The sequence below is a fragment of the Patella vulgata genome, chromosome 1 (assembly GCF_932274485.2).
Source record: "Patella vulgata chromosome 1, xgPatVulg1.2, whole genome shotgun sequence".
Classification (NCBI taxonomy): domain Eukaryota; kingdom Metazoa; phylum Mollusca; class Gastropoda; family Patellidae; genus Patella; species Patella vulgata.
Window position 1 is genome coordinate 14224817 of NC_065879.2, and position 25415 is coordinate 14250231.

General features: G+C 33.0%; 2 protein-coding genes across 4 annotated transcripts in view; one reads left to right on the top strand and one right to left on the bottom strand.

Annotated features, from left to right (window-relative positions):
* The window catches only part of LOC126819254 (myosin-VIIa), a 32243-nt gene extending 25743 nt beyond the window's left edge, over positions 1 to 6500 (top strand). Inside the window, exons 20-28 of the mRNA XM_050547233.2 lie at positions 7 to 121; positions 317 to 403; positions 849 to 949; positions 1310 to 1428; positions 1535 to 1601; positions 2046 to 2162; positions 2983 to 3066; positions 3831 to 3950; positions 4256 to 6500. Coding sequence (XP_050403190.1) covers positions 7 to 121; positions 317 to 403; positions 849 to 949; positions 1310 to 1428; positions 1535 to 1601; positions 2046 to 2162; positions 2983 to 3066; positions 3831 to 3950; positions 4256 to 4363 — 918 coding nt within the window. The 3' untranslated portion in view covers positions 4364 to 6500. The remainder of the gene's footprint in view (positions 1 to 6; positions 122 to 316; positions 404 to 848; positions 950 to 1309; positions 1429 to 1534; positions 1602 to 2045; positions 2163 to 2982; positions 3067 to 3830; positions 3951 to 4255) is intronic.
* A 1838-nt stretch (positions 6501 to 8338) lies between these two features.
* The window catches only part of LOC126820111 (nuclear receptor subfamily 5 group A member 2), an 86693-nt gene continuing 69616 nt past the window's right edge, over positions 8339 to 25415 (bottom strand). For all 3 annotated transcript variants that reach the window (XM_050548091.2, XM_050548065.2, XM_050548147.2), the window contains 4 exons: positions 21542 to 22236; positions 20046 to 20150; positions 19697 to 19850; positions 8339 to 18734 (listed from right to left, as the gene is read on the bottom strand). In XM_050548091.2, the coding sequence (XP_050404048.1) occupies positions 18487 to 18734; positions 19697 to 19850; positions 20046 to 20150; positions 21542 to 22236 (1202 nt within the window). In that variant the 3' untranslated portion in view covers positions 8339 to 18486. The remainder of the gene's footprint in view (positions 18735 to 19696; positions 19851 to 20045; positions 20151 to 21541; positions 22237 to 25415) is intronic.

Here is a 25415-nt window from a genome sequence, read left to right on the forward strand (position 1 = left end):
TTACAGACAATAGCGGTATCTGCTGATACGAAGATAATTGACATCAAAAAACATATTGGTGTTAAATTAAAACTGAAATCAATTGAAGAATTTGCTCTCTTTGTGACGGCATCTCATGGCAGTAAGTGAATTGTATTTTTCTTACATGACATATAAAACACATTTCACATTTGATAAGGGTTAAATATCCACGTGGCTCAGTGGATACGGTGCTGGCTCATAACAAGACGGTCCCGATTTTGGTGGACGTTTAGACCGCGTTATATTGTTATATTTCATTTTGTCTATTAATTATTGTTATGTGTTTGTTTTTCAGTTTATTCGCTATCATCTCGAGATTATTATTACGACTGTTTGTCACATTATGAAACATTTATAGTTAAACCACGACCTGATAAACCGAGTAAGTATTTCTGTCTTCTATGATTGATTATGTGATTAGTCCGATTGATTGAATTCTCATCCCCTTGATGCAAGATGAAGGCCTGGCAAGGAATAGTTTCTAGTCGTTCGGATGGGACGAAAAAGCGAGACCACGTGTACCTCATTGTGCACAGGTAAAACCCCTGACAGCTGGGATTCAATAGCGAGTATCCGGAAACGCAGCCGTCCGACAAAGGTTCACTCATGCGGGACAAACTGAAATGCGTAGTATACCCGTCACTCAATTTCCGACGGGGTTCAGATCCAGCATTTTGATATTTACATAAGAGAGTCTACCTGTATTCCCATATGATCATAAGAACTTGTATCCCCCCCCCTCCCCACCCCCTCACTCCGTGCTCTTTTTTCAATTTTGTGTTTATGATTGTGCATACACAAAATAATCCTGTGTTTTTTTCTTTAAGTTTCCAAGAACGGTTTATGCATTGTGATGTTAAGGAAATTATGGGTTCATTCAGATGCTGGCGTTGATAAAACTGCTGACATTCACTTTCATTACCCACAGGTAAATTTTTCTTACACAAAGTGTCGTGCACGAGGTACGGTATGTTGATGTCACCCAATTGCAGTTACGAGATTAACAGGGCGAATTGTTATCAGGATAACAGTGAATCTGTAGATGACATGATCTCAGGGCGGAAACGATGGTGGCTCAGTGCGTGGGCTCATATCCCTAATAGAAATTACTCGCCAGTTCATTCCAATTCAATGCATTACTTTTACCTCTCCCCTTTAAGAGACATCATCATCGGTGTAATTAAGTGCGCTAACATTTTAATTCCATCCGTTCCGTCGAAAATATTGGGTATTATTTTTTTTTCATTGATTTCGTTAATAATAGTTTGTGTTTATTTATTTGTTTTAGGAAATTCAAAATTACCTGCAAGGCTTTCAAAAATGTACAGACGCAGTAGCCATAGAACTTTCAGCTTTAGCCTATCGTGCAAACTACGGAGATGACGCAGCCGGATTCAACAAATTTGGGTAACAATTGAATTATTTTTCATAAAACTGTTTACATCGTTTTTAACATCTCATTTTTATGTGTGCCCTGAAAAACGCTTGATAATAAAATTTGTATTTATTACAGCCATCTAGCTGGATCAATCCTACCAAGACCTCTGTTAAGTTCGAGTGGTGCCGATCATTGGTCTCAGGTATGTTAGATAATTTTTATATTGTTTGTAAGTATTACGCATCCTAAGTGTGCTTTTTCAAAGAATCCATTTGGTTTTTCAACAGCCCTCGACCCCTTTCGTCAAATAATGGATAACTACATCAAATTGAAGCTGTAACCCTTTTTAACTCACGTTTGAAAATCATTTTATTAATTCTCCAGTAAATGTTATCTTTATTTTTTTTCAACTTCTAAATTTTAATTTATATACCTCTTATATATTATGAATTTTTTGCTCTATACTGTAAAGCGACATCTGGGCACCTTTATGAATGATGCGCTATATATAAAATTAATAAAGAACTGGAATGGTATTAAACCATCTTTTTCCACTGTAAACACCTGTGTGCTTATGTTAAAGGAACTGCCCATTATAATCAAGACAGAAGTTGTTTATGTATAATATTTGTTTTCATCTTTTCAGCACGTGCTGTCGGAATACCGGAAATCTAACGGAATATCGGCAGATGACGCAAAAATTAAATTCCTTAAAATTGTACAGAAATGGCCAACGTATGGTTCTGTTTTCTTTGAGGTTAAGGTAAGCTCCAGTGTTGGTTTACGTCATATAGGATAAGGATAGCCCAGTTTGAGGTTACGCTAGAATCAATGTTTCCTTAATTGTTGATAGTTAGTACTACGGCGATATCTGGGAACCAGATTACTTTATGTAGACTAAATGTTGTGTGCGTATTAATCTCCTTTGGCGAACACAGCTTACAGACATACGTGCCTACATAGACACAACAACAAATTGTATTTTTGACGGCAGACATGTCTTATTTCACCCCATCTTAGCGTCGAAGCCATTAGGGCGGGGCTGGGGAAAGGGGTAGTCGATTAATAAGGACCGTTGTTGCACGAGAATAACCTTGACATTTTTAAAACCTCGCTCGTGTGGGGAAAAAACACGATTAATGCATTAACACATTGAATTGCATATTAAAAAGAAACAGTTGAAATTCTTGAAAAAGTAGGCGGAATCAGCGATAAGAGGGGCAAAACTTATCAAATTACCATTTCACATGCCATTAAAGTATGCATGTTATCGTTATTACTGATGTATTTAACAAATTAGGAATATAAGTTAGTCTCTATACGGTAGAATTTTGAAATTTTGAAATTTTGATTAAAGTTTAAATTGCAGCCTGAATTTTGAAAGTTAAGATACTGGAATAATGAATATTGACACATTGGGTCTTCATAATTTATGGAAAAATGTTACATTGTTGTATGATTGTTTAAACTCTTTGTAATGTTTCGTTAATACCATCAACGAATTGTGCCTTCCATAATTTATGAAGAACTTTTCCATTATTGTATAAATGTTTAAATTCCTTGTCGTGTTCTATTAATACCAGCAACGAAGTTCGAAGACATTACCAAAAGAAATGTTATTTGCTGTCAATGGCAAAGGTGTCCATTTAATTAATAAAAATTCGAGGGTAAATATATTTATTTATTTATAACAAATTCCAGAAAATGTGAAAATTCTTGATAAAGTGCCAAATTCGGTTGACTTCCAATCTTTTGACTGTTAACCAATATTTCTGAGAACCGATTGATAGTGAGCGGATTGTCAACTTCTAAATGCCGCTCAAAGAGGATATGGTATTAGGGGCGGGGACTGCTGTTAAACAAATGATAGGACAATTGGATTGAGGCACAGTTTTGACAATAGACAACAGGTCATGACATCCTATATTTGTTACTGTTTGTTTGGTCGAGTTGCCAGGCTGAAATATCTTGGGTATCTTTTCGCTAAACGTCTGAACGGATTGGGGTCAGTCTAAAAATTATTAATGAAAAATAACGAAACCTTTTCACCATTGGTTGTGGCTTTACATATAATCTGTTTTAAATCTTTGTTAAATATCACAGGAATTTATAGTGACTCGTGATTTTCTGAAAAATCTTTGTTATATATTCGCTCAGCTCCGGCGATTTTTAGTCGAAAACATTATATATACTTCGAGAATTTTCAGAAGTATTTATTCTGCTTCCATTTAATGGAATTGAATAGGTTTATTTATTCCTTTTTTGTGTGTATGCCAGAACTGCGTTACAAAACAATATGCTAAGTTTTAGATATGGTTGCCATTCAGGACAGAGATTTATTCTCAAAGTATGGAGTAGATAGATCTCTGTGTGCAGAATGGCAGAAAAATAGCATGTTAAACCCCATTCCATTTATTGTTATATATTACAGGAACTTATTGTCACTCATGATTTTACTAAAGTTCCAAATTGGGCGTATGATGATAAATCATTTACACTGATACTACTAGATGGAGCAAATACCAAACATGTCTTACTGGAAACACGAAACGTAAGTTCTAAAAGTTGCTTCTTTAACATCCGAGAGTCTTTTTGGATATGGAAACAGCGTAGATTCTGTGCATACCATCCTTTTGTGAAGGGGTGGGGCGTAATTAGCACGATTCCGACCCTTCGCTGGACTGGTTCTTTTTGGAAAATTCTTTTTGCTGAAGGGGGGGGGGGGCATTCCCCCTCCCCTCCCCCTACTTACGGGCCTGACCCCTACTAGACTCCCCATCACCGACTTGCTTGTCCCAGCAATGTAACTAATAGACAAACTACTTGTTATAAACCTGTTCTTTTACTACTTTACAGGGCCACAATATAGACGACATTGTGATGACGTATATCAGTTATATCATGAATATTCAAATGAAGAAAAAATCAGGCTTTATTGCTTCTTCAGGAGAAAGCCTGTGTTAATCAAAGAAGCTACACTACACCGTACTAGTAGTTAGTATCAATGAGATCACGGAACTAAATCCAATAAGGTACCAATGACAATCAAGAAATTAAGTCAAATCCAGTTGATGTTTGTTTACTTTATGATATTTAGTATAGATTATAAAACAGCAGTAACGTCGAAGATATTTCCATTACAGTGATAACACTCCATAACTATTGGTCATGTGACACTTGATTTGTTTAATTCACCGAACTACTGTGCCCGGAGAGGGCATTAAGCCGCACAAACAAACGACGAATTAAACAACTAGTGAAGATGTATGACCAATCATGGCTTGTTAATACTACTTTTTCGGGTGCAGAGCTTAACGTCCATCGCGTGGTACTATTTCAAGTTTTAGCGGAAACAATAAAGGAGAATAACACGGTTAAATTCTGTTAGGAAGAACCTGAAACGAGCAGCCATAAAAATTCGAAATATAAGCGGTTCGAGTTATGGTATCAATCATGAAGAGCGTGGCCACCTTGATTTTCTGTATGAAACATAATTCTAACAAATCAAAATACATTCCTGGTGTTTCATGTAACTCAGTAGAAATAAGAATATATGAAAATTCTTATGAGAGGCCTTGCTTTGACTAAATCACAATTCACCACAGAACTTAAAATTCGTGATGTGAGGTACATGATACGACATACAACATAATTCTAGCTGTGTTAATCGCCTCGTTCCTTACTAAGAAAATGACATTTTTATAGAATTGCTTGCAATCAAATCAAAAAGGATAATGTGTAAACAATGTTCCCTCTTATTGTTTGTACTCAGTGTGCGCAAAATCTTATAGTGTGCAGATTTTATTTCTGTGACAACAGAACAGTGTGTGCACAAGGTATTTGTACATTGCAGTCTCGATCATTGGTAAACTTGAATTTGTTTCAAGATAATTTTGGCACAATCTACTATCTCTCGCGCCTAATAAAACTGTAATGCCAAATAAAAACAGGTGTCATGTTGAACCAGATCATCGAACAACAATTGTGTGCTAAAATTAATTTCCTGTGTGCGGTTGTCGAAAAACGCACATGTTTGGTAATCAGTGTGTGTAAATATTATTAATCAATTCATTAATAAGATGATATAATCAAAAGGCATATTATACCTTACAGTTCACTATTGTAGGTCATCGATGTTGCAATAATATTTATTAACAAATTTATTTAGTATTTTAGAAATATATATGGCTTTTATATAGCGCAACATTTCAAACTAAAGTTTATTCTGTCTGCACTTAATAAAAACTCATACCCTAATAGCAAATCGTTGCTAAGCGCAATAACTGCACAAATAGAGCTAACTCTATGGTATACCATCTTGCAGTGTGGCAATACTCCGTTTCACATTGGTCACACACACACAGACTAATTAATCCTTTTCAATTTCATTAAATGGAAATGAAATAGGTACTTACTGTATACAGGTCGCGTAAATTTAGTTTGCTAAAACAGGTGTCTGCTGCGTTTGGTTGTTTTTGTTCAACAAAATCCGGGAATTTACCCGAAACGATATATGAAATATAACGTCTATATACTGTTATTAACAAATATTTAAACACTATATATTATACATTTCCTTATATATTTATTATTGTATATACCATCCCATACTTCCTTCTTTTGTTTATTTGCATGATCCTAGACCAGTGGTTATCTACCTTCTTTTGCCAACAGCACACCCTGGAACACAATTATGATAAAATAGCGGCACACCTGGTTAAATATATATGAAAAATATTTGAATTTTGTAAAATGAAAACAGGGCAAGTCATCATATTATAGTCGATCTAAGTCATGTTCTTTTTAGACTAGACATTAAAACATGTTCATTTCAACATTAAGTTGTGGCTATGTTTGTCGGATATTCGTCTTTTAATTCATATTTCTGCAAAGGAGTCGAAGATATTAATATCATGGTAAGTTCTTTGGAATATTTTAAAAGAAATGGTTATAAAATGTAGTAATATAGCGGTTTAAAATGTATCTCCCAAAGAAAGCCACCTGCTAAAATGATAAAGTAACGTATACACTGTATACAAGTTCATATAACATAGTAAGCTATGAATCTCATCCATAATTTACAATAAATATTGAACACCCATTAGTTATATTATGTTTTCATTGAATCAGAATTGAATTGATATGGGGTTTAGCGTTTAACCTTTCTGCTCCAAATGTACGAACATTGGCTATGCAGTGTGAAATGGGTGAAATTTTGCTGAGGCGGGCAGCTGGGTTTTCTTCTTCGAATTCCAACGGTTCTTTTACGTCCACGTTAGGATTTCGGTTTTTTGTTGCGTATGAGCAAATATACGCTTTCCCTGTTAAGCCCCCCGCCACTGAATAGGAGCAAACTTGAAATCCCGGAGAACATTCTCGAACCAATGACCTCGAACCAATAAAAGAATCAGTTACGGAAATAGGAGAGAGAGAGAGAGAGAGAGAGAGAGAGAGGGGGGGGGGGGTAACGTCCACTCGAAATAATTTGGGACTAACATGGTTCAATTTTATTTCAACAATTCGAATGCGCGCATGGGTCTTCAGCAGTAGGAGGACACCGGAGAAAACCCTACGTGAAAAACCTTGTCACGTTCAAGCGGGAATCGAAACCATGCCATTTACTCAATGATAGACCCTCTGATCCAAAACGCACGCGTTAACTATTCACCAGCCCCCGCGGACTATATTCATTATTAGTAGTTGTACCCTCTAAATATAAGTATCGGTTTGTCATCTGGAGATCTCAACTCGCAATGCCTCTGCTAATGCCGATAAGATTGAAATAACTATACATTTCCGTAAGCATCATCGGCGGCAGTTTAAAGGAGCTAAATCGCTAACATTTGGGACCTAGAAATTGACAAAAGTGGGTCGCAACGCATATAATACTGTAATATGAATGTATATAAAATGATTTACATTCAATGGTTTCCGTTTTTACTTCAATTTCAAATCAGTTATGTTCGGCGAAATAAGCCAGCAGTCTCAAGCGAGTGCAAATTTCTAGCATCTGGTTATTCCAGTCTACATAGGCCGTTTGCTTTGGTGCAATGTGTCTAGCCTCGTCCCTCGAGTCTCTTGATACAACTGGGGCTGAAGCGCATTATGGTACACGATTCGTGTACCAATGGTAAAATGTTTATTTTGTCTTGAATATTGGATATCAAAAGCCCATCTTTTTCCGGTAAGATCACAACATGAATGTTGATTTAATTTGACAAATAAATCGTGTTTTCAATGTTGAAGATTTTGGATGATATTGAGTTAGAGACTTAGCTACTTTAATGTATAAAAGTAAGAAGCAAACAAGGGAACAAGAAAACATTCGTCCATAATTGCTACCATCTGCGGCAATGACTAATACTGATAATTATCGTTGCTGATCTGGCATAAGTTTCTTTTTGGGGTTAGGGGTGGGTGGAGTCATCCCTCTGACAACGGATCTGCTATTGTTGTCAGTAATGTTAAGGGACCAGGGACCAGTATACACTTGTCTTTCCCAACTTAGAGGTCCATCACATATTTTTGAGCTTCCGCGATATCAAAGGGGTCCGTGAGAATTCAGTAAGAAGTTGCCTGGTATTCAAACAATGAATTTCCGTGGCGTCAAGAGTCATTTAATTGGGATTGCGATCACCTTGCTCTGGGTAGATGTATCAAGTTTGGGATCAGAATTGCTATTAAGATAGCCGATGTTAGGGTTTAGCAAAGATTTGTATAGACAGCCCTAAATTCTCAAATATTGCAAGTATGACCGTAAAAATGCAAATGTGAGTGTTCGCGTACATTCGTCAAATGTCCCATTCCGGCCCGCGAGTGAAATAATATTGGAACAACCGGATTAGACCAAGCGAATTGGCTAGTTTAAAATCTTTAACTTTTTATAACATATATTATAGAACAGGCCAGGGATAAAAAAAAAACTACACTGAAGACAAATTTGATGATTTGATAGGCCATTTTATTCCGCAACATTCACTGATTTATCACAATAACTTGGAATTTCTGCACGCCAATGATTTTAGTTAATAAGTTTCAAAGTACACGTATATAAAACAGGGCAGGTGTTCTGTTGGACCTAATAATAATATACACTAGAATTATTTCAACAGAGAGGGCACATTAAATGATAAAACCTAGGAAAACGTTGAAATTGTAAAAGGGTTCAGGGTACATAAAATTAGAGTAAGCTATTACTACAAAACTGAGTCCAAAATCATAACCTGATTTAAAAACATTCTTTTTTCATTTGGGTCCTCCATACTTCATCCCCTTTGCTTTGTCATCTACTGGGTTATCTACCATGGTTAAGGCTAGAACTATAACTGTTCCATAATCCTGGCCAAATGCAAAATTTCTTTTTAAATTTAAAATATTTTCAGTTCTTCTTAAAACATGTTGTCTTAACTGAAAAAGGAAATCTAAACATAACCAAAATTTATTTGTATAAACGATTTTACAATCAAGTTAAACTTATCTTATTTACTTTAGTAGAAGAATGAACAAATTTTTCCATAACTAAAATCCTAAATTTTAGCCATGATCTAACTAAACCCTACAATTATAGTCCAGTTCTTACCAAGGTTGTTTAAGGTAGTAGTATGGGCAAAGGGGTAGACCTAATTGATTTACATTACCATTTTTGCACATTCAACCCTTTATAAAAACCTTTAAAATAAAATCAAGTGAAGAACTAAAACAGCACTCCGGTTAGTTAATTAATCCTCTTAAAAAAAAAATGTGAGAAGAATGTCTGCTGCCTTAATCCCAATATAAATAGATGACACTCAAATCACTTAAGACAATTAAAGGTGTTAAGGAATGAAATTATACACCAAGTTCCATCCCTATTACTCAATTAGAATCAGTGTTTTGAAGTTTCAAAGCATCCACAAATCAAAATGTGAGAGTAATGGGGTTTAATGTCCACTCACACAAACTAGTTCATTTCGGGACTAACATATGGTTAAATTTTATTTCCATAATTCGTTTGGAGAAAACCCATGAGATTGGACAGGCAACCCTACACCTTGTGACTTTCAAGCAAGGAATTGAAACCACGCCACTTGACTCAATGACAGACCTTCTGATCCAACGCACACACGTTAACCATACGGCCACCCAACCCACCTTTAACCGTACTTAGAGTATAGAGAGCAAGAATAAATCAGTCAAGACATACATCTAATTCTCATGAATATCTACATCAAGTTTGAACATTTGTAATGCAATTAGAACCACAGTAATTGTTTTCTAAAACCTGTGACAGGCAAAGAGTTGGACCGTTGGACAGACAGGCCCATTTTAATAGTCTCCAGCATTCTCCAGAAAGGCAGCGGACAATAAAAATCTTCTTTAAATAACACATTAAAACCCTGTCCATACTAACTGGCCTGATAGAGGAAACAGGCTATAAGACCTGTCATTCCATGTTAATACATTATCAATAACACTAAGGATTGTATTTCACACCTTAACTACATTCTCACGTATACTAAATAGTTGCTTAGCCGGTTTCACAAGAGTGGTTGGAATCAAGAGTAACCAGGTCCAGCTATCTTTTGATTTTTAAAAATTTATTTATGTTTCAAATATGTCCATACAATCCATACAAGAAAAGTTATTTATTTCTCTTGTAAAGTATTTAAAAAAAAAAAATTTCTCCCCTTTTATGAAGTTCATGCATTTAAATTTCTATAATTAAGGAAGCTATTGTCCCATCATCTCCTGTCTAGCTACTTAAATTACTTATATCTAATGCTTTTATATACTCTTAAGTGATAGGTAATAAAACAAATAACAAATAACATATGAAGCACTTTTACAACAAACTCAGCAAACCTTAGAAGACTCCAGTACCCCACATCTAGCCTCTGCTGTATGACAAAATCCGCCACTGGAACTACATTCAAGTTCCCGGGCGACGCCTTCGACGAATGTTTTATCACACAAAGGTTTCAAAGTCTTTCAAGTTTATCCGATTTTATTTAAACAAGGACAACTTTGCACTGAAAATTCTACACACTCTTCGAACGACGCAATTTTGAGAACTTCTTTCTAAAATCGACAAGTTTTCCTAATAAGTAAACCGGTGCCGCATCGCAAATAAATATACATATCATTTACCGTCATACAGCCGAGGCTAGATGTAGGGTACCGGAATCTGCCGGGGTTTGCCAAGTGTTTTACAACACTATTAACAACAATTGAAATATCTATTTATATCTTAAGAGAAGAAAATAATTAATGTCAACATATCAATAACACACATATATATATATATAGGTAACAATTTCTCTAGTTTCATTTACACTGGAAGGAGATAGACCATTAAGATATATCCTCCTGGCAACGTTATAAGTGAATATATGGTCACAATTTCTCTAAATTTCATTTATACGAGAGTTGGGATTGAAAGGACAATACCTCCACAGATCCTCCTTGTTGGAAGTGAGGAATATGGTCACAATTTCTCTAAATTTCATTTATACGAGAGTTGGGATTGAAAGGACAATACCTCCACAGATCCTCCTTGTTGGAAGTGAGGAATATGGTCACAATTTCTGTAGTTTCATTAACACCAATGGGTGACTTTGTGAGGACAATATATCGACACAATTTCTCTAGCTTAAAAGGACAATAGCTCAATAGATCCGCTTGAGGTATCAGTGGGGTTGAGGGGATCAAGATCGGCTTTAAAAAATAACATACAGTCACAATTTCTTTAGTTCATTACCACAGACAGAAGGACCATAGGTTCCTCTATCCTCCAAAAGGTTTTTGTAGGGGATCAGAGTACATCTTTAAAAATACACTATCAACAATCTATATATCTTTCTTCAATATAATATAATATTTAATATCTTTTATAATCTACAAGTTAAATGGAGGCTATAAATTCATAAAATAATAATAATAATATCAATATACAGTTTATTAGCGAATTCCATTTCCTACAAATATGTACACTATCAAGAAATGTGGACTAAGGGATAAACTGACAACAGCAAAGGGATGAAGCTGAAGAGTGTTGGTTAAATGTTTACACCTGCCCCTGAATTAATTTCTAGTTTTTCATAAAATGTTTTTTCCATAAACAATCCATTTTCCTGCATTATTAAATCAAATATTTTACAAATAAAATTACAAATTTTTTACAAAATAAAAATCAACAGAAGTCTTGTAAACAATATATAATCAATTCTCAATATCAATATGTTAATTGAAACAACAACAAAGTAGTTTTGGCGATTCCATGTGATAACTGGCAATTTTAAAATTAGTTTAATCAGAAAATAAATGATTATTTATCTTAATTAGTTCTTCAATCATGATGATCAATACAGGCAAATATCTACCAGATATACAACTGCAATCACTGTAGATAAACAATTGAAAACACAGAAGATAAGCAACTGCAATCGCAGGAGATAAACAACTGCAATCATAGGAGATAAACAACTGCAATCGCAAGAGTCACCAACTGCAATAACAGAAATAAACAACTGCAATTGTAGGAGATAACAACAGAAATCCCAAGAGTCAACGACTGCAATAACAGTAGATAAACAGCTGCAATCAAAGGAGATTAAAAAATAATCCTGCAATAACAGTAGATAAACAACTGCAATCACAACAGCAACAAATCTGATTTTAGAATTGAAATACAGCTGTTGTTATTGTTACAGCATTGCTCTGGCTGGACAGATATTTACAATAATTCAAAATCAATAATGAAGCTAAATAATGTAAAATAAATATAATTATATTTTCCAATTAAATCATAGTTTTAAATCATTCAATTCATAAACAAAAATAAACAAAACAAACAAAACAGACTTTTTTTCTATAAAAAAAGAAGCTTTTTTTTTTAGTGGACCATGAAGAATAAATAAAAAGATAGGCTGCCATGCAACGAAACATACACCCATAGGGGGGCATATAAAAAACACACAATAATGATGCAAATAATACAATGAATGCCAACACAAATGTCTTAATTACTAAAAATGACCTTTAAAAAATATGATACATACAGCACTATATGATTTATTTTTTATCAAATTCAATCTTTCATAGAAACCCATGGTCACTTCACAACATGTCGAATAGGTATACAATATATGATGAAAACATTAATTACAACCCAGTATAAATACTGAATATTTGTCTGATGTTGTTTTTTGATGTAGATTATCAATATGAAACAATATATTTGTTTTTAATTATCAGGCATCCAGAATCGATATGTTTACAAGAAAGGATGGGTTTCCATAATTGATAACATCTAGTTTTGTTTTTTTTTCTTTTTAAAGAGAACAGGCTTGCTTTATTTATTTTTAATGCAAACAATAATGAAAAGCCACAAAAAATTTTAAAAACAAAAAATACTCAGTTGCTTTTTGCAAAAGCTATAAGTTCAAATTCTTAAGTTTTGAAATATTAATCAAGATTCATAATACACGAGTGACTATCTATTTATCAAAATTTAATTGCTTTGGCCTAGGATTGATTTGATATAATATACAGTTTTATTTAGGGATAGTGCTACCATCCTTGTTTTACAAGTAATTTCAATTTGAATTTTGGTACCAGTGGCTTTATTCATGAAAATATTTCAAAGATGCCTCAATTTCACTGCCTAAAAGCTAACATCTGTATTGACATTTAACAATTTAATCAATGAAAAAGCTGTATTCTTCAAATAGTTTCATTTCAAAAGTCTCTGAACATGATTTGACGGATTATTGAATCTCTTGGTGAAACTTAAGTTTCGGAAAAGAAATATCAGTCCAAAAATGGTTCAATTCTATTCAGAATTTACAAAGCCTTGAGGAACTGATTCAGTTGAAATCACTCCAGGATATTATCTACAGTTCATAATGTAAAGTAATAAATAGCACTATTCTGAAAATAACAAATACATTATATCTCACCAAACTATTGTAAATTAAAGCGAAACTAGAAAAAAAAACTCAAACAGTTATCATTAAAATAAATATAACAAAAATCACAAACAATGCTTTCCCCCTATTCTTGTCAATATTTGGTTTGAAGCAGATAAATGTACAATGAATCTGATGTAATTATCAGTTCTATAAGTGAACTATTATTTAATATGGCATTATCAAACATCGTCAAATACATAGAAACCTTTTAATTGGTTGTATTCCAATTAAACAAACCAATCAAATCATTTGTGATACTTATAAAGGAAGATAAAAAGGTAAATTTGATTGGTGGACAAACAACAGGAAATGGCATAAACATATGAATTGTTTAAACCTAATTATGAAGTAAAAACTGTAATGTAAATAAAAACTTGGAATAAAGACTAATTTTAAAGCACATGATGTATCTTATGACCTTCACCTTAACGTTGAGAAGAAAGCAGCGAGAGAAATTTACCCAGTGATCTAAATACATTTCATACATATAATATTCACCTTTGATTTTTTTAACCCTGAATACAAACAATACAGATGATATGTGAAGTGTTTTTGAGGCACATCATTGGCTTACATTGAGGAGATGGATTTGGTTGAAATATTTCATCGATTTGTGCTAGCAAAACATGTCGTCAAATGTCATCACAAAAGAAAAAAAAAAGCCATATACAAATTTTTTACCTTAAAGTCTCTGAACATCATTTGAGGGATTGGGGAATCCCCTGTAAAATACAATATTAAGAAAAATAATCTCTAGAAGAAAGTAGAAGGAATGCCAGTCCAAAAATGGTTAAAGCGAGAATTTCATATTTTCTAAGAGAGTCAAAACATAATTATTTCTATGTCTTTTGCTCAATAGGTTATCAACTCACTATTTTACGATCATAGGCATTATTTCCCACACTTAAAAATCATTGACACAGGAAATAATAACACAATTACCTCCCTTGTTTTCCTATACCCCTCATGGAATAGCTATCTTCAAACGTTTGAAAATGGTATTTTTGCTAATTTCTAAACTGTCAATAGTTAATTATAGGATTCATAGGATTATTCTTTAGCAAGGTAGGACTGTTTATAGATACCATCTATTTTAAGGCTTTATTTTAATAAATTTTAAAAATATAACTTAAAAATATGAAATTGTAACTTTAAATTCTGTCTAGTTGTAAATTTTGAAACATTTGATATTTTGATAAAAATGGAAATAATAATTTTGGGATAACATCGACCCATATTTTAGCTTAGAACTAGAACTCTATAATCATCAATGCCTCCAACTTAATGCCAAATAAAGTGTATGAAAAACTCAAAATGTTGTTTAAAGTATTGTGTCTGCCAAGATGCATCTTACGTGTGTATAGTACAGTTGAAGGATATGAATCAATATACAAAATAAATTAACACTGGCCAGAGGTTGTTAAAACTGAAATGCCATACTTGGAATACTGGTATTGTAGGAAAATGTTATATCAAACAAAACAATTATTAGCAAATGTTCTATATTCCCAGTTGTATACTAATACTCTCAGTTTTTATATTTCGAATGGACTTGAAAGTAACATTATAGCTTAAATACATGGCCCATATATTTCTTAATGTAAATAATTTTGCTTAAACTAGGTGTTTTAAATTGTTTGGGCACTGACTCAGAATAAAACATGATACAATTATATGGAAACTAAATGAAATGTGGTTTAACATTCTACTTTTTTTGCACAAACATGGCTGATGCAGACTTAGTGTGCTATCTGAGGAATTTTGACTGGACAGCAGCATTTCGATCTAGAATTCGTTGATTTCAACTGCCAAGTGTTCATTTATGTACACAGCCACCATCCAAGTTTTTATATTTTCATCCAATCCAAACAACTGTGCCGTGCCACAGACAAGAGGAAACCAGATTGGAAAATGAGTAACTTTCTTAGCTAACACATGGATTGAACTCACTGAGCCATTGTGGCTCCGACAATTATATGAAATTGTATGCCAGAAATAATTATCCAAGTAACTTGTATTCCATATAATTCTATCATATTTTAATCAAATTTTATAGCCTAAGATGAATTAATGACATACAACAAACCCATTGTATATATAACAACCAAGAAAAAAGGAGATCTAAATAATAATGTTCATAATATTTAATTTTGAGATCAAAATTTGGCTTAGTGATATCTGGAGAACTATTCGACATTGTTTCTGTATTTTTATCTCAAAATATGCATAACATTCTCCCGGCAAAATAAAACAGTTTGAAACCAAAATACAATATAGAGTTATTTCCCTTACCATTCGACATTAACAGATAATTTGTACAATAGACGAGAATTGTTAATGACTTTTTAAAAAAAAAGTCAACACTCCTCTCATGAAAGTAATTATGGATGTGTGAAACAACATTGTTATTTTGTACTTTTATCAAAATAGACGAAAATTGTTAATGAGTTTTAAAAAAAAGCCAACACTCCTCTCATGAAAGTAACTCTGGATGTGTGAAACAACATTGTTATGTAATGAGAATTACAAAAGCTGCCATCATTATGATATAAAATAGTAATCATATCTAAAACTTAAAGGACAACCTAACTTAGGACACAAAGTTTGTAATATCCTGCATTCAAATATCAAGTCCCTGTTCTAAAACAGATATTGGGCAATCAGTATTTCGTATAGATGTACAGTCCAATGTAATTTACAATAGTTTCTATATTCAAGCCATAAAATCCTAACTGATTGACCACATCTGAATGACAAGAAAAAGCTGGTCGTATTGTAGGTACTTAAATATTGCTTTCTTAGTTAATCTTCGATATTCCACCCTGTAGTCCCAGCAGTTGTTGTCAGGTTGCTTGTACTACAGACAAACATCATGCAGACAAATCTGGCCACTTGGGTTCAAACGATAAGCCACATTTCACTGTGATGTTTTAAGCTTTCTTGTGTCCAGTTAAATTCTCCTTTAATTTTACTGATGATGTATACAGATGATTTACATATGATTGACAGGTAATGCTACAGAAATATACTTCTTATTGTGATAATCAACTTGACAAATAACTCTTGATCTTGAAATTTGTAGATCTATTAAATCTACTACGGGCTTATTAATTAACAAGGTTAGAAAAAAGACACATGTCAAAGTCATTGTCAGGCACGAATTCAGACAAATGTTTGACTGGCACTTGCCAATCTGTTTGAAACAGATTTGTCTTTTTTAGTGCATTTATTGATATCTATAATATGTGTTGTTGTTGACCCAAAAAAGTTCATCCGTGCCTAACATTTCGTCAGATATATCTAAAAACATCATTACAAGGCCTAGGTCTGTAAGTTTACAAGAGTTAAGATTAATTATAACACAAAACTGAAATGCTTTCATAACAAAATCATGCATTTGTAAAAATTTCAGATAGTTTGAAGAATGTTTTTCAAAAATTTCATTTGTCAATTTACAAACTGAGTCGATTTATCACTATCTATCTAGACATTAATTTTATAAAATTGATTTTTTAAAACGATATCCATTTTCTCACATCTGATCTGTACCATTGTACAACATGTTATTTAAAGTTTTAAGACTTTGAAATTGAGAAATGTTACATTCATGTTTTAATGCTGCATGTGTTCGGGTTTAATTGAGGAATTTATTCTCAGAAGATATCAAGTGGATGCAAGTGAAATATATTTGGCTATGTTTCTGATAATCTACAGTTTCAATATCCTTATAAACTACAAGTTTTTGATCTTGATTCCAAGCATATGTAAGTTAATTCAGTCTATTTATATCTATCTAAAATACTGCACCAAATGTTCATGTACCTGGATAAATCATAATACATTTAAACTAGATCATGGCAAGGCTAAAATAAAGAAATCATATTTTATAGCTAGCCTAAATTGTAACCTTTGTGTGAATTGGATACAGGAAACTTTAAGTAGACATTTACTGTTTGTATTAAATCTAGGCTGTAAACATAGGCAAGGTTTACATCTTATCCCTTCTAGGTAATTTTGGTATGTAGGGGAGGGGTTATGTCTTATCCCTTCCAGGTAATTTTGGTAAATTTCTATCACCATCTTGAAGATTTGTCAATTTTTGTAAACATCCACTAGGTAAATTTTCTTATTAATAATCTTGGAACTTAAAACGCTTTTTGTAAATTCTTAACAATTTTGAAGCCTATTGGGTGAGGATTTCAGTCAGACCTTTTAACGATGTTATTTCCATACATAAAATTTATCTATCTGTATGAATACTTATCAGATGCCCACCCATATTTATCAGAAAATACGAGTCCATTTACTAGTGACGATAAATAGACAATAATGTAGTTATATATTAAATAACATTCTTCAAGTTGTATTTCAGAGTGAACTAACTATTTCACCTAGCTATAAAAATGCACCATAACATTGTTAGTATTTTCTATACTCATAACTAATAATAATAATAATAATAATATTAAACAATAATAGTTAATAATACACACTCTATAATTAATTGCCGTCATATCTAGAAATATCAATTTAACGAAATAACAACTTTGATTATCATAGTAATAGTAGTAATACATGAGGAGTCTGAGAGCATGACACTGTGTTATAAACCTCAGTGCTTTCTGTGTTTCCTCAATGTTTCTGACATGTATATAATATACAATTAGGATATAAACAATATACATTAGTAACTCACAATCTTCTGATGTATTTCTCTATACAATATAATGTGTAATGTATACAATGTATTATATGTATATATATGTATATATGTATAGGTTACAGTATATACAAATTATTGTTTTACCCTACACTACTGTTTAGATATATTTAAAATCATGTTTTGTGTTATTTCTTGGTTTAGTTTGTAGTGCAATGATAGAAATGTTTCTCTTTTTAAATTATCTCCCATACTTATTTCTGGAGTTCATTTTCATATAGCTATTTGTCACGAATCACAAGTCATTATTTATTTTGGTTTTAATACACCTCAAATTCTGTCCTCACACTTTTTTTTAATAGTGTCTGCACGTCAGTTAATACGTAACAATTTTAAAACCATATTAGCGAAAACAATTCAATGTTTTTATATATATTACATATATATAATAGGCCTACTGTTTAAAGTTAAATTCTGTACTATTTCTTCTTGGAGTGCAACATTTCCATTAGAAGTGTTTGATCGGGTACCTCACCAATCATGTGTTTGTAATACATGAACTCCTCCGCTCGTATACTGATCAATCGAATTTCCGGGAGACGCAACAGAATCTGTCCAAACTTGTCTTTCATATCAGGGTAAAAGTTAAGGCAGTACTCCAACAACGAGGCATTCACTCTTTCCTGACTTTGTTCGACAAATTGTCGGTTTTCTAGTCCTGAGACATCTGAAACAGATAAATGTTGAGAACTATTTCATATAAGTTCTTGATGGAAAACAAAAAGGTGAGAAATATCTGAAATAAAGATACCTGTACTCATCACAGCATATACGATATAAAAGAAATGAAATAAAATGGGGTTTAATGTCTAATTATTTTGCACCAACCATTCTACGATATTATGTCTTAACTTTGCTGAGCATGATAAAAAAAAACACCTCTACTGTCGTGACTTTGTTGAGCAATGAGCATGATAAAAAAAACTATAATGTCTCAACTTTGTTGAGCATGATACAAGTATAAGGCCATACCTTTTTGAACACAATTAAAAGTTGAGTATGAAAAAGAAATCTGATGTCTTACCTTTGTTGAGTATGATAAGAATTTGTTCATAACAAGTATCTTAGCATTTTTGAGCATAACAAAAATTGAGCATGATAAAAAAAAATGTCTTAACTTTGCAGTGCAAGATAAAAGTTTAAGGCTTTACATTGTGTTGGATACAAAAGAAATCAAATGTCTCAATGTTGTAGAGTATACTGCCTATTGCAGGCCTTTCTTTAGGCCTTAACTTAAAAATATTATTAATTAAACACTCATAAACACGACAAGACAATAATAAACTCTCGATGCCATCTGATGGGTCCGATTTTCAACAGATTTGAATCCGATCAGCGGTTCAACACCTGTTGATGATTAACCATAAAAATGGATAATCAAGACTTTGTTTATTATCCTAACAAATGGTAACAATGACAATCGAGGCTACAGTGTTATTATTACATAATGCCACTCTAATATAAAGTCTTACCTGGCTTAAAGATGATAATAATCTAAGGCCTTACCATTGAGCATGATTAAAAGTTCAGGCCTTATCTGTGTTGGTCATGATGCAAAAAATAATACCTTACCTGCTAAAATCCTAATGTCTTAACATTGTTGAGCATGATAGGAATTAAAGGCCTTACCTGGGTTGAGCAAGATAAGAAATTTAAGGCACGCATATTCATGGATATCAAGTTTCAATTCTTTCGTCTTCTTGATAAGTTCAAAAAGATGTGTTTTCAAATCTCCTAAACCTAATTTATCTAAGATGTCCAAGTTGATTTTTTGTCCATTAGCCTGAAAGGAAAAAAAAAAGCAATATTAAAAACTGAAATTTCCATTCTCTTTTGTTAATTTCCATTCTCTTTTGTTATTTTTTAAATTATAAATGTGGTTTTTATTTAATTTACTAATATCAAAATAATGCTAGTGAAACCAGTTACGATGATGATGAAGATTATGGAACTGAGATATTAACAATCATTAACATACCAATATAATTTCGTTGCTCCAACAATCATGAACTTGTCGATAAACAAAGTCAAGAAATAAAATTTCACTCCAAGAATTCTGAAGAAGTTTCATCTGATCTTCAACCTATAATAGATATAAATAATCAGAATCAAATATTCATATAGACTTAAAACACTTGAACATTAATCAGTCAAAAACACTTTCAGTATCACTCAGTCAAACTATTTGAAGTAGGCCTAAAACAGTCAAAAGAATTGACATTAATCAGTCAAAAGAATTAGCATTAATCAGTCAAAAACACTTTCAGTATCACTCAGTCAAAACATTTGAAGTAGGTCTACAGTCAAAAGAATTGACATTAATCAGTTAAAAGAATTAGCATTAATCAGTCAAAAACACTTTCAGTATCACTCAGTCAAAACACTTGAAGTAGGTCTACAGTCAAAAGAATTGACATTAATCAGTCAAAAGAATTGACATTAATCAGTCAAAAACAATACATTTGAAAATCAGTCAAAATGATTGAAGTTAATCAGTCAAAAAGATTGAAGTTAATCAGTCAAAATGATTGAAGTTAATCAGTCAAAATGATTGAAGTTAATCAGTCAAATACATTTGAAGATCAGTCAACAGAACGGAAGTTAATCTGTCAAAAAGATCAGTCAAAAGAAGGGAAGTTAATCAGTCAATAACTACTTGCAGTATATCAGTCTACTCTTCATTAAATACATGTACATGAAAGTTTACATGCAACAGGTACAGTTGGACCTCAGATTTTCCTTTCTACCATCTGATAGGGTACCCCATGATAAAAAAATATCTCCAAATATTTTGACAATTATACCACAATATTTATATAACAAGTTATAACAATTTAAACATCAATAAAAAATAGACTTTAAAGGTAAACGACAAGCAGTGCCCTTGGTTTGAAATTAAATCAGTCTACTGACCGTTCTCCAGCTGATTGAAAGGCTGGGATAATCAAGACATTTGAAACATTACAGAAAGCTACATCAATAAATCTAATTAGTAACTCCTAATTAAGGCAACTTAACAATTGTTTTTGAGAACCTTGTAAAAGCAATAATAATATTCTATTCTTGCCTAACCAGGGAGCTTCAGAGATATTAACTGTACTAAACCAAATGATGCTGCTCTTATGGTATAGTTAATAATAAAGCAAATTAAAAAACAAAACAAATGTAATTTTTTGTGTGATGGCTATTTATAGCATAATAGAACATACATGTGCTGCATGTCTACATTGTAATCACTTGGCAACTTGTCATTTGAACATGAACATTCGCTGCTGTGAGTTCAACTTTTAATAGTGCAAATTTTGACTGCATGGGGCACCCTAAATCTGTTCAATAAGGCAATACTGGGCCATTCTAGTGGAGATAGTGTCCTTAATATAAGACTAACAAAGTCCTCTGTTAAAATAAAGTTTAAAGAAAAATGAAAACCCCCCAAACCCCCACCCCAAAGAGATATTTGACCTTATAACTTACCCGCATTTCTTTGAAAAACACAGAACTTCTTGCCCACTCCACCATCAAAAATAGAAGCTGATCCACCATCTTACACAAAACATGTAAAAACTGCACAGGATTATTAACCACATTTAATTGTCCAAATTCAGCTCGCATAAAGTTCAAAAGCTTATTTTTCACCTCAGATTCCTCTGATAAACCAGATTTGAGATCAGCCACCAACGGCGGCACTGCTGGTGTGAAAGGCTGAGGGGGCAGGGCAGTAGGTGGGTAGGCCCGTAAAGCATCAATCATAGATGGGAAGGAGTGTGATATCGCGTACGAATCGTGCGTGGACCTCGCAGAGTGAGGATAAGTTGATACTGGACTGGTAATGGTATGGGTGCTAACACTACTAGTGCTTGTATGACTCGTGCTGCACGTGTGAGAGGTAATCGCTGGTATAGAGGTGGAGTTGGAGGAGGATATGATTGGAGAACTTAGACTGAAGGGGATTCCCGAACTGGACGTTATGTGTGTCGAATCGTGATGTGAGTGACGCGACGAGTCTTCGGGTGATGCCGGTAAACTCGGAATGCCGTTTGGTAAATGCATGGAACAGTGGGAGATAATCTGCTGTTGTTGACGTACTGCTTGCTGTTTGATGGCTCTGTCTCGCTTGTACATGGGACCAAATTTGTTTCTTCCTCCTCTCATTCGGTCTGATCTGACGGCTGAAAAAAAAAACAGATTAGCAATAAAATAATAGTTAGAAGATCACCTGGGTTAAACCATTACATCATTTCAGACCCACGGGACTGCAAGGCGCCGTGGACGCTTATGGCTGGCCTCCAAATTCATTTATTTGATTTGATATTTGTTGTTTATTTCATGCAACGAATGTCTACATGTACAATGTATATAGTTTGTCTTGTCAAAAGGTTGGTCTTGTCAGTTTTGTTTTGTGCACATGTAGTAGGGTCCTCCTGCACCTATTATTAGAAAGAGTAAGTAAACTTCGCCTCATGCAGAAATTTCATTTATTTCTGTTTGAGGAAAAGGGTTTTGTATATATTTTGAAGACAAACTTAAGTTTAGACAGGAACTCTTCTGATTTTTTTTTTTAAATTGTAAATGTCAAATTTATAATTTTATTGTATTTTCTTGTTTGGTGTTTGTTTGAATGAATTTTAATGAATGATTTGTCATTAATTATCTGACAATGTATATAAACATATTTATATATGAGAAAATCACTCGTTCTTCTTATAATGACCATAAAAGGAAAAGATTTGCAAAAATTCTCAGACTAAGGTTTCATAGATATACATCTGTTACATTTCATGTTACCAAATATTTCCATTTTTTCTCTCTCATTCATATTTATTTATGGAACTGTTGAAGAACTCATATTTAAAGTTATCATCACCCATTCTTGTTATTCTGACCATAAAAAGAAAACATTTACTGAAATTCTCTGAATCACTTTCGGTTTCAGAGATGTACGTACGGACAAATTATTTTTTCAAGGAGTGATGTTTTTAGGAAAGTAACTTCTCCATTAATTATTATTATTATCTATCAGATTATTTGAAAGTAATGTAATGGGCTAGCAATTTGCACACGTAATTGTACGTCCGTTACTACATGTGTATGTATGTCCGTCACCACAATAATTTCTAATTTACTGGGTTACAAGAATCCAGATGTGAGTAGTGATCGTAACAGTACACAACATGTATAGTATTAATACCCTTTTTCACAAGGACAATTCACTGAGATTTGCCAATATGTTCATGCAGGAAAATCATAGTGTTCATTTCTGTAGTCTGTTGCCTATACTGTGAGGAGTCAATATTTATTTCCGGTGTTTATGAACAAATAAAATCATATGTAAATTGACACTTAAAGCATCTGTTATTAATGCTATATAAAACCCAACAGTTAATTATTGATGGTTACACTGTGATAATTAGATGTTTAAAACCAAAAGTTCAAAAGCAATTATTTTCACACAATTTGATTAAAAAAACATACTGGATCCTATTTCATTTCATTTTTTATAGTTAAAATTTTTGTTTTACTTGTCTTCACAACACTAGGATCTGGAAGAGTTGTTGTAACCTGCGTTCTAGTTGAAATGATCTATTAGTCAATGAAACAGTCTGTTATGGCACAGGAGTCTGACTTATCCGTATATATATGCATACACCATATGTCCAACCAGACAATATATAATAAGAAAAGAACAGGAATGCAATGCCTGTTGAAGACTCGATTTTACCGGCTCTCGCTTTGGCTCATTTTTTTTTTCAACCATTCGTAATGTCAGGCAATCAAACCTCTGTCGATTCACTCAGATATGTTTTTTCTTCAATCTAGTCGTTTTAATTTGCATAAATACTCCCACAAAACGATATCATAGCCACTTGTTTCCAATATTTACATTACTTTCGTCCATTTCCATTTTGTCACTGCTGCCATGCGCATATAGGGAGATAATTAAAGCAAGAATTGCATTTTATAAGTCATATGTTTAAAATATGAAAATAAAGCCTTAAAATACATGTATACACACAGTCCTACCTTGTTAAAGAATAATCCTAAATCATATATAATTCACTTGTGTCGGTGGAGAAATTGGCAAATGAAATATATCATTTTCAAATCCAACATAGACTTTTAAGGTGCTACATATCACGTGTGCAGCTTTGTAAAGTCTCACTCAACCAGGCATCATTATCCTTATTCCTTATCTGTTTAATCACATATCTTGACAATCAAGACAACCCTCTCTTCCATTGTGTAGACTTAGTTATCCAATGAAAATAAATGATACAATTTCCAAATGTGCTAAAATGATTCTTATGATTGTCTAGTAGTGATTTGACAACTTATGAAGTAATAGATATAGAAATAAATATGTTTTGACTTTCTTAGAAAATATGCAATTCTCGCTTTAACTCATCAAAAGTTTTAATTTTTAATGAACTAAAAAACCCCAAAGAAATACCATCGACAAACTAAAATATCATGATTTATTATACATGTAGTTTGACAGACATCTTAGTAATATAGGTCATATATGTTATTTTATTATTTCAAATTCGTTTTTTAATATCGACCTAAATTTTAATATTCATATTAAAGATGCATTATGACATTATCTAAGAGCTAAATCTGTCTATTGTATGTCTTTATTTTGGCTTCAAATGTTAAGAATTCGGACACTAAATCCCATTTTAATTAGTTTTATTAACACGACAAGCTCATAATCAACTCTCTAGATCATTGAATGGCAGAGATTTAAATGAATTACAACACCCATAAGTTTATTAAGTAGACAATCGAAACCTGAGCTGTCAGCTCTTTATCTAAACCTTATTTACATGTAATGCATCTTTTAAGTAATCTATATGAGATTAATGTCCTACTGTTCTGCTCCGACTGAGCTAATGAAGACAGGCATATGCCATGCAGAGTGCAACGAGGGAAATTTTGCCCCGGCAGCACTATGGTCTACCATAATATTTAAAGATTATATCATAATACTTCAATCCTTCAGCACTCAGTCAGTACATGTAACAAATTTACTAACCCATTTCCTTGAAGAAAATATGAGAAAAGTTACATATACATGTATTAATACTGAAACCGTTCAAAACTGCTGTTCTTACAAAGTCTATATAACTGCCCAACATATGCCAATAGCTTTACATATTATAGGACCACGTTTCGGGCAGTCTAAGGAGCCCTTAATTAGCTTTTGAAGATGAAATGAAATAAGGTTTAACGTCCTACTGTTCTGCTCCTATTACATCCACCATGCAGTGTGTTATGAGAGAAATTTTGACCAGGCAGTGGCGCTATAGCCTACTCTTATTCTGAATTCCAACTCCTAAGGGTTTTATAA